The sequence below is a fragment of the Lutzomyia longipalpis genome, chromosome 2 (genome assembly GCF_024334085.1).
Source record: "Lutzomyia longipalpis isolate SR_M1_2022 chromosome 2, ASM2433408v1".
NCBI classification, from domain to species: domain Eukaryota; kingdom Metazoa; phylum Arthropoda; class Insecta; order Diptera; family Psychodidae; genus Lutzomyia; species Lutzomyia longipalpis.
The window spans coordinates 16,418,780-16,429,786 of record NC_074708.1 but is presented as its reverse complement, the minus strand read 5'-3'; the positions used below and the strand labels follow the sequence as shown (position 1 = coordinate 16,429,786).

The 11,007-nt window shown below is 39.2% G+C and overlaps 1 protein-coding gene across 1 annotated transcript; it reads left to right on the top strand.

Moving 5' to 3' along the window:
* The first annotated feature begins 1,004 nt into the window (after positions 1-1,004).
* Positions 1,005-4,992, top strand: LOC129790980 (zinc finger protein Noc). Its single transcript, XM_055828840.1, has 2 exons — positions 1,005-2,239; positions 2,348-4,992. The coding sequence occupies exons 1-2, from the start codon at positions 2,153-2,155 to the stop codon at positions 3,680-3,682; spliced, it is 1,422 nt and encodes a 473-aa protein (XP_055684815.1). The 5' UTR covers positions 1,005-2,152; the 3' UTR covers positions 3,683-4,992.
* The last annotated feature ends 6,015 nt before the right edge of the window (positions 4,993-11,007 follow it).

The following is an 11,007-nucleotide window of genomic DNA, read 5'->3' as shown; positions in this document are numbered from 1 at the left end:
ATATCTCCATCGAAAGCAATTCCATTGCAAAGAATGGGAGATAGAAGTGAAATAATTTATTGCTGATCCGTTGCCATTTCCTCTCCTCCGTTTGAGAAACAAGAAACTGGTGGGCATCAGTACATCACGGGAAACAAGAATCTAGTCTTTTAATTGAGAGATTTACAAGAGAGATTTGCTGAGTTTGTGTCAAGTGTTTCACAATGTGGTTCTGCTTTTCTTTTTCTTTACTTTTTTTCCATCCATTTACCCCGCCACTTTGGCATGGGCGAGCCGCATGACAATCCATTAAGATTAAGTGTAATTATCACATTGATTTCAATTAACTCTAATCAATTTTCTTTGAGTCGAGAAGCGAGGCTTAAAGTGTCTCACATGTCGATTTTTGCCCTCGGCCATTTGATATAAAATTATGTAGGATTGTAAGACGTTTTGATGTTGATTCTTTTTAGAGGAGGATAATGCAAGTAATGGCGCGGGGACAAAGGTTTTCCCGGAGAAGGAAGATGCATGTGTTGTGGAAAGGGAACATGACAAGTCCATGTCTAATCTATCATGTTGGGTGTAGACAGGCTTGGTGGCGACAGCGCCAGGGATTATCGTGGGTTGAAAACACACTCCGCAGAGACACATTAAGAGGTGTTCAATAAAATTTGACATAAATCTCATGCTGAAATTTGATTAGGCTCAATCTGTCGCCTCTTTGCCGTTGGTCGTATATTGGGTTTGGGACTTTTTCTCGTTTTTTTTCCCCTTCCATTCCTCCTTTATCTCGGGGGGATTTATGGCTCCTCTCTGCGCAGCCCTATCTCACACTCCCTCCTGGCATTTTGCCCTCGTCAACTGATTCAATGTTTATTTATTTCCTTTTTCTTCGGGGCACCTCGCCGGAAGAACACGCCAAAGACTATACGCTGGAACGCTGACGATAGTGCCGGAGGAGTATTTTCTATGTCAGTTTGCATAGCCATGGGATGCACTTTGGCATCACAAGTTACAGGGAGCATCCACAACTGGGGTGAATAGGGATCTTAGAATAAATAGGAATTGACTTAGTAGAGACCTCGTATAAAATTCTCTGGGATGTACTACTCTCGCTCATTTAGAAATAATGAGAGTGAAGAGTACATCTTTTCGGTAAGGTCCTAATGGTACTGATCCGTAGTTCTACTATAATGTATCATGATCAAAGTTTCTAGCTTTGGTTTATAATTTAGAATCAGGACTACAAAACATTCCAAACCATTTCATACTATATATTCCTATTCACCCCAGTTGATGGAATCTACAGAAAAAAAAGATGAGTGTAATATATAGAAGAATGTTGGTATGTTTGTAGATCAACTTGAGCACTTGACATCATTCACATGAAATTATGATAACATACTTTAGATGTCAGACTATTTTGAAATGTTGATTTTTCAATAAATAAAGCCAGAGGAGAAGGTAGCTGAGGCACTGTGTGAGAGTTTGAGTGAAGGAGATTCAAGTGGCGGCTCCTCAAACGACAAACAAGAAGTCAGTAACGCGCCTTTAGCTATTTCCACCATGGCATGTCTTGTTGCTGAAGTGGTGCTCCGCAACATGGGTGGTAGTCAGAAGGAAAGAGTCCATGGCAGAGTCACACAGTGAGCTCCCACTGTGTTGGCCGATTGATTGGTGAGCTCCGATGGCAACATGCACTGCTGTCGCATTTATGGGAGAACTTCTCCCATGCTACATATAGTCGTCACACTTATGCCACCGGCTATGCTATACCAGCAATGCTGCATACCCCTTCGCCACCATCTCACTCCGACATGCAGTATCGATTGTGAGTAGTGGGGAAGTGCGCATGCCATCTCATTGGTTACAAGAAGGGGCCATCATGGTACGAAATCGTTCGTTGTCGGCTCACAGCACTCAATCGTGCGGCTTTGGAGTTAGTTTGAGTCTCTCGCCTGATGTAGTAACATCGCTGCCGCCACGTACGTTGCTTCTCGATGGGAATTGCTCTTGAGTGAGAAAGAAGTGTGAAGTGAAGTTGAGAAAATTCTAAAGTGTGCAACATCACATAGTGGATATATTGAGAAAGAGAAAAGAAGGAACATTTACAGCGAACATTGTGCACAAAGTGTTGTAACAAATTTGCTAAAGACAGAAACGATACCAAATGGTTGTGCTGGAAGGTGGAGGAATGGTTACCATTGGCAATAATCAATACCTTCAGCCAGATTATTTATCACCACTTCCAACTACGGTAGGTTCACTTTCAAGATCCCACATAGCATACCTTGATTTAGCATAACAAAATTTTTTACGAATATATATTAATGGAAGATTTTTTTATTTTCTTATTTTTTAACAGTTGGATGCAAAGAAGAGCCCATTGGCACTCCTTGCGCAAACATGCAGCCAAATCGGGGCTGATTCCAGCAATGTCAAGTCATTAATCAGTGTGGATAAGTCAAAGAATGGGGCAAAGACATCAACGGATACCGGCATGGCTAAATCACCGTCGGCAGCTGCCACGAAGCCGGAGACAAAGCAATCACCTGGGACGCAAGAAGTGAAATTAGCTTTTAAGCCATACGAGGCGAATGTGTTAACAAAGAAGAGTGCCGAGGAGCGTCCCTCCTCCAAAGCCAGTAGTGTCAATGATGGTTCAAGTGCTAACGATGACAAATACCACAAACTAAGTGCTCGTGCACCGTCCCGCGATAAATCCGACTCACCGATTAATGTGCACACGGATGCATCCCATGCAAATGGGAAGGCAACACCCAGCCAGGATTGCAAAAGTACCTCACCGGCGGGTTCATCGCAACGCGGACAGAGTCCGATAATTCGATCGGGTATGGAGGTGCTGCAGGGGCATCCAAAAGATCTACCATTGGGCTCGTATAAGCCCGGTAGTAATCCGTATGGTTTGAATCCCCTCACGGGTGGCCTGTGCTGCCCTCCTGGTTTGGAACAGCATGCAAATCCGGCCTTTAGGCCACCCTTTGCGGGTGCCTTTTCACACCATCATGCCGCTATGTTGGCCGCAGCTGCAGGATACCCACCCACATCGACAGCCCCAGGGCCATATGTGAGCTATGCTCGTGTAAAAACCCCCACCGGTGGTGAAGCCCTTGTGCCCGTGTGCAAGGACCCATATTGCACGGGGTGCCAGTATTCGGCACACAACCAACAAATGCTCATGGGTGCCCCATGTCCCGCCGGTTGTACCCAATGTGAACACCAAAAGTACGGTTTAGCCATGGCCGCCATGCAATCCACCCTGCCCCCAGGGCATCCCTATGCTCAACTAGGTCGTCCCTACATATGCAACTGGATTGCCGGGGAGACGTATTGCGGCAAGAGGTTTGGCACATCTGAGGAACTCCTTCAGCACCTTCGTACACATACCGCCAATTTGGCGGATCCAGCTGCAGCTGCGGCTGCTCTGGCGCAATCACAGTCTGCCCTCCTGAATCCCCTGGGTCAGCTCTTCTCACCGTCAGCCCTCCATCGCGCCTACCCCACGCCACCGCTTAGCCCTCTCTCAGCCGGGCGCTACCATCCGTACGGGAAGCCCGGTGCAACAATGCCATCAGCCCTATCAGCCTATCCACCCTTCAATCCAGCCGCCCTTGGACCCTATTATTCCCCCTATGCGCTCTATGGACAACGACTGGGGGCAGCTGCTGTACACCCCTAAAACACCTAAAATACCGTGTTTCCTAAAACCGTCCTCTGACAGGAGATAGAGAAATCCATTAAATTCTCAAGGTTCGTAAATCTCCAGTATTTGACTGATTTTAACTAAATCGTCATTTTAATTTATCTCATCAAAATTTTTAATCAACATTTAAAATATTTCATTAGAAGAATAAAATTGATTATAAAAACTTTTTTAATGTTTAAACAGATCAATATATTTATTTTTTTTAAGTATAAAAAATCATGATGGATTCTAACCCATATGCAAATCTAATTATTACCCAAATGGTTTAAACAATCTTTGAAAATTCAACAAAAATATAACTTTTTGAAATTGACATTTTTAAACTAATTGATTTCATAAAAATATTAATTAAAAAATAATAATATTTGGACGTATCTGGGTTAATTTATTTTTTTTTCAATTTTTTAAATTTTCATATATTTTTTTAATTAATAATTAAAATTAAAAAAAACTGTTTCAATTTTTAAAAGAAATAAACTAATTTATTTTTAACCCTTTCAATCCAGTTTAATAATAAAATTTTAAGCGGCTAAATAATCTTTTGCTCGTACATTTTTTTTAAAACTAAAACCATTCTATTTAAATTTTGAGAGGCAATATTTTTTAAAAGAACTTTTAAAATTTACATAAACATTGAAAAGGTTATGTAAAGATTAATTGAAATTGAGCAAAACCACAAAAATTCTATCTAATAAAATAATTTTAAAAAATTCTCCTTTGAAACATTCAATAGAAAACATAAAAAATAATAATCTCGAAATATTGAAATGTCAAAGAAAAACTAAAAAAATTATCCAAAAATCATCTCCAGTTCAGAGGGCTGTAGTAATCTGTATTAGAAATGAAAAATCTGCAAGTAATAATTTTCTCTACTGTGATAAAACATTTTTGAAAAAAAGGGTGGTCACACGATTAATCTGCGGATGGTGTGGATGAGTTATAATGTATGAAGAAAAAAAATCCTTAGATGTATAATTTTTATGTTATCTCAGGACATATTTTATTGTCAGTCCGTTAATTTTTTTTCTTTTCCATCTCAAATGAGAAAATGATGTGAAATAAAACAAGTGAAAAAAAACAGCACTAAACTGTTAATTTTTGTCCAATAAAGAAAAACATTGTGACTTAAGAATTTTCTCCTGGAAAGAAGAAGAAGAAGAAGAAGGAAAAACTGATTGTAAATATTCACTGTGAATTTGGAAGAAAAAGAAAAAAATGATGAAGAAAATCTTAGAATCGTAACGAAAGATATTTGCTTAAAAATAAAGGTAATGAACCAAAAATGTTAAATGTGTTTTTTTCTCATTCGTCTGATGTTTGCCATGGATGCTGGACAATCTCAAAGTTCATTCGGTGTCACGTGCACGGGAAATTAATTATGTGCCACTGTGTATTTCTAATTAAACTACCCAACGGGCATGTTATCCATCCCGACAGCGTGTCTGTAAGTCTGTCTTTTTGCATTTGCCACTGTCATATTGGTGTGCTCTCCCAGCCTCCCCATATGTAGGTTGTATATATGTATATAGCATAGGTATGCGCTTGTTCCACCCTGCTGACTTTTCACTTTTTTCCCCACCCAATCCACCCCTATGAGGAAGGTATATGTACATATACGGAAAGTGGTGGAAAAAGAGCGGGAAAAAGTCCACCCACCATGTCACATTGCGGAGGAAATCTCACTCAGGGTGGATTTTGGGGAATTTACCCTTCAGGGGTATGCAGCAACAACAAAAAACCCCGAGATCTGCGGGAATGAGTGAGAAAATTGGGCATGTCACATTCTTCGACACAACAATGCCGAGTCCGACAGGAATGATGGGCAAAGACCTTAAGCCTGGTGGAATGGCATCAAAATTGCAGTTCCAACTCTGTGGCATTTCCTGACATCCGCTCACAGCCCATGACATACAAAATACAGTGGCAAAAGTGGAGTGCAGCACTCCTCGCTACCTGAAAACTCCACAGCAGCGCAACAAAAGCAGAGCCCAATCACTCAATGCTGAAATGTAGTGGCAAATATATCATATATAATAAAATTCATTTCCTTTTTGGAAAATTTTCAACATGAACGAAAATGCTGCAGAGTTTCTAATCTATTGTTGTTGATGTGGTAATTCTACTTTCTGTCAAGCTGCCACCCGAGTTCTATCGCTTGGCAAAATCGCTTTTTCTCATGTGCCCTCGAGTGTATACGTCTCTGGATATGTCGACCTGTCAGGATGTCGTCGTTTTTCTTTTTCTTCCACCAACCTCATTCTACATGGTGCGCCGTTTTGCTGCAACACTTTTCCCCGTCTCTCTTGCTCTTTCGCGCCTCCGCCCTTGTCTCAAAAGCCCAAACGAAGACACCTCCGGCCTCTGCAGAAGTCTACCCCCCATTCCCCATCATCATGCCATATAGATGAGAAAGAATGAAGCCACCAAAGCAGATGACTCAACCCCAGGTACACCGCCGTCACTTTGCATTTCATTCAACCAAAATTCTCTTCGATTGTCCAGACCGTATGCAGCAGAACTTGAGGGGCTCCTTCGTGGGGTCTGACCACAAGAAATGGGTCAAAACATGCCATGCTCGTTCACCTCGACACATCACATATTGTATATGATGTCGGCAACCCTATTTACTGTCAAAAATCGTAATTGGCACCTCAGTGGTTGCCTTCCTCAAATCTCTCCACATGCCAACACATGCCACTCCTCAGCAAAGCATTTTAAATTGTATTTCACCTCGTACTTTCGCATTCGCCACACAATACACAGGATATTGGACCTTTGAGGTTTTTTTCCTGCTACTTCTTCTCTAAACTAGGTCCTCGACGAACACAAATCCCCCTCAGGATTACCAACCAATGGATCAGAGGAAAAATCCAACAAACCAACCGACTGTCTGCAAAATAAGGTAATTTTAATCACCAACAAAAAGAAAGTCGCAAAAGGGAGATAAAGAGATTATGCTAATTTTCTTCAACGTCGTACACTTTCTTTTTTGCAATCCCTAAATTGATTTCTCAACTGATTCCAAGCCCATCCGCACCCTATGCCATTGAAAATGATCCCATGAAATGAAAAAAGTTGAAAATCCTTCAGAGAGAACATTAGCCACCAAGTTTCTCTTATAGCCAAGATAAGTAATGAATAAGTATGTTTGACCTAATAAAAAATTCAAGAATATGTAAATAATAAAGAGACTATGAATAAACATCGGTGATGTACATTCTTTCTCACACTTGGCACGTGTTTCATGCTGCAGAGACTTTATAGCCCAAAAAATTGATAAGTCCCATGAATTATGTATTCACTAAAGTAATTTGTTTTATTATTTTACTTTATTTTTAATTACATAGCAAACTACACTGAGGTCTGCAGCAAAAATGCCTATTTTTGGAACTATAGAGCCATGAAATTTGCCACAATTGCTTGTGAGTCTACAAAAATATAAAGTATGAAGACAATTCTGAGAACAATGGTCAATGTACGTACCTCAATTACAGCGCGCAAAACAAATTGGCGGCTGATTATTAAAAGATATTAACTTATGTGATCCTAGAAAATTTATAGATTAATGAAATCTTAATTATTTTAAATGATTACATAGTAGTTTTTCCAATAAAAATTGAATTAATTTTCTTAGTTCCCCCAAAATTTTTATTTTTTGTTATAGAAATTCTTCAGACGTAGTTTTACTTTGAATTTGGCTATGAAAGCTAAGACTACAGTAGTCGCAAAAATTTTAAAGAAGAGGGTAAGATCTTTTCGAGAATTCTTTAATCATTTACTCAGTGGACCCAAAAAGTTTGTATATGGGTGAAATATACTTATTATTGGATACTCAAAGGATTTAAAAATTACTAAATAACCTAAATTATGATAAAAAGGAATTATATATCTTTTTGACTTTATTGCTGTGAGGACAATGAATAAAATTTTAACTTTGTTCGCCACCAGAAAATTTCCAAACACTAGAATATTCTAGTTTTCAGAAAATAACATACCAGGAAGGCGTCTATTTTTGTTCACTTCTCTTCCTAATTTGCATTACAAAGTAGATAAAATTTAAAAAATAAATATGTTGTGTACAATTTGTGATTTCCTTAATTAGGGATGTCTCCCAATCGATTTGGAGGTGGAAGATTAGTGGATTTTAGTCACATGGTTGAGTGGAAGCAATCAGTCTGAAATATTTAGATCAGGAAAATGGAGAGAATGAGTTATTAGGAAATGAGTGGGACACGACAAGTGCTTCTGCTGTGGCCATCGTGGCCATAATTAAAAATTCACACAAATCAATCCTCATTTCCTTGGGAGCTCACAGCGTGGTGTTTTCGTTTTACGAAATAATTTGCGTGAAAACCTTTGTGTTGTCTACTCCGGAAGGAGACCCCACTAATTCTTCGGCTATGTCGGAGGATATTTTGAAAATTGAATGTCCCGAAAGATGGACACATTTCTCTCACAGAGCGATTGATATTGAATTTTACACAACCCTAGGTGGAGGCATCAAACGTCCCCGAATGGCAGGCTAAGAGCTGCAGAGTGGAAGGGTTGTTGGGCATAATTAAAAGTGACATGGGTCGCCGCCGGAATCCGCCGAAATGTAATCAGCTTTAATTTAGAAGATTTGTCGGTGTTGCTGTTGCCTCTTTCCTCCATACCATGTTCGTTTTGTTAGTATGTCATTCTTGATTTTTTTTGGTTTGCCTTTGGTTTGATGTGTGTAAGTTCGGAGGGCACTTTGAGAAATGCGGCCTCCTCAAAAGATCAAATTTCAGGGGGCTAGCTTCTCTTTTTTTTCTACCACTTCTCCAAACCCATCCTCACCAGTCTCCTCTTTGACGGGCATTTCATTAAGAAGGCCCACATAGGATTTTCCACTTATATGTACATTTTTTGTGTGTTATCTGACCTCTTCGGCGTCTCCTTCATCATTTTCTCGTCTCCTCTTCATTTTCTTCAATATGATAATAACCGGTAGCGCCTGCTGTCTCTCTTGCGGTTCAAGGAACACCCGGTACCTGTCACTTTTCACATCTCCTCCACTATACAGTACGTGTTTATTCAAGCTGTCATTGCATTGTTCCGTTCTCTATCAAATATTAAATCTGGGGTATGAGGCTCAAGACACTGACATGACAGGGTCGTTTCCTTGTATATAATTATTTTTCACATCACATCCCTCAACTTCTTTTCACATCTCCTCACCTCAAACCGCCCTAACTTAGAGCCCTACAGTGCCACTGAGAAGATGAAAAGAACACCGAAGGTAACATCCGAAGGGCTGTTCAATGAAAATTTTATTAACTGTATGTACTTCTGTTCTCAATACTCGTTAAAATTGTAAAATTCAAAATTTTATATTTACATCAAAAGATTTTTTTTAAAATAAAAATTGACCTGAAGAAGGAGATAAAAATCTCCAAAACGTCGTATGATAATAAATTAGAAAACACATTCTACGACTCCTTCATTAAAAGCTACTAATTATCGTTTAAAATTGATATGTGGTAAAATGAGTAAGCGGGGTAAAGTAAATCACACGTAACCTAAGGCTACATAAGCTACCAAATACGACGAAAATCCAAAGAAAATGAATTAATACAGAGATTAAGAAGATATTTCATTACTTTCTGAACAATTTCATGCTCCCCAACGCCTTTACAGATTGGTAAGACGAATGAATAATGACACAATTCTCACTTCCATCCTTTCATTTTTGACACTTTGCAATAAAGAAATGAAAATTGGGTGCAACGGGAAGCAACTTCACCATTCAGATCAGACAGGGGGGTTTGTGTACTTCAAAAAATCAGATATTATACGAATGAGAGTATTAATCTTCAGAAAACGACTTGCCCCTAGGGCATATCTCGCGCGCAAAAGACTGTCTTGTTTGGAAGTTATGAGCGCGAACAAGACGAGGCGGGAAAATGCTATGGCAGCACAATTAATTTGTAACTCAAGTGAAAGGAGAACAGGGCGCAAGAGAATGATAAATATGACATTATTGAGGAGTTGTCAATTTTCTTTTTTTTTTTTTGGCTTTTTCCAAAGAGCCCGAGAAAAATCGGAAATGAGTTAAACCACCAGTTGCTACAGGCAGTCATGTTTCGTGTCACGCGATATTATTTTCACGCTCCAACGAACCTTTCACACTTATGCCATCTGACAGAAACCTCCATTCTCCTTTTTTTTTCTAGGGTGGTTTTTGAGCGCATAAAAATACTTTTGGACAGTTGTCCCTATCCGCCTTTCCCATCTTCCTGACACCACCATTTTTCTCCGTGTGTGCGTTGTCAGAAAAATAATGAAGAGCACTCACAGGGATTACCCATGAGGTCTTCTCATGGGTTCCTTTCACCGCGTCACCCTCTTTACGTTTCCCATTGAGCTTTATTGTATTGTCTGACAACCACAAAATTGCCCTAAAATCGCTTGCAATTGAAACATTTTACGTGGATATTCTTTGTGATGTTTTCCTTTTTTATTTTTTAAATTATTCCTCCGCGGAATGGGGTGCAGAGTTTGGAAAGGGTCACAAGGGGGTTCTTCCATCGAGCTCAACATGCAACTGCGTCAATTGGCTGGAAAATATCACGTCACAATAATACCTCTTTTGATGCTACAAAATTGACACACTGACATTCCCTCAATATAGTGAAAATCCTGAAAATCACAGAAGAGAAATATATTTCAACGAAATACAATAAAACCATAAGCTCTACTTCATTGATGAATGACGGGAAAAATAATATAGATAGAAGAGAAGCAATATGATGTCTCATGACCCCGTCAATTGACCCCATATTTCCCAAGTAAATCAACAAATTTTTAATGGATGAAAAATACCCAATAAATCATAATATTTCTATGTAATTTTCTTGCTGTGGGTTACATTGTTGACGATAGCGCGAAACCCTCTCTCCTAAATAACAATCAATCGAATGGGACCGTTTTTCACATGGTGAGCATGTCGCAATGAGAGGAAATTGTGGGAAGAAATTGGAACATGGAGGCATCAACACTCTGTGTGATTTATAAACGATGATATAGTACTTGAGATAAAATGTATCAAAACGTGTCAAAATACATCATTTCAAATGTCCAGCCCATTTAATATTGAAAGTGTAAAAAAAAGTTTTCTCTGATATTTTTCCCAGACATCAATCAAACTATTAGCTCATTGCAGTTTGTTTGTTAATTTTATTTTAATGAAAACGGTTGTTAGTTAACGTTTCATATTTCAAAAATTTGAATCCGATCTCACCCGAATAGATCTGACGTAAATTTTTGACATATGT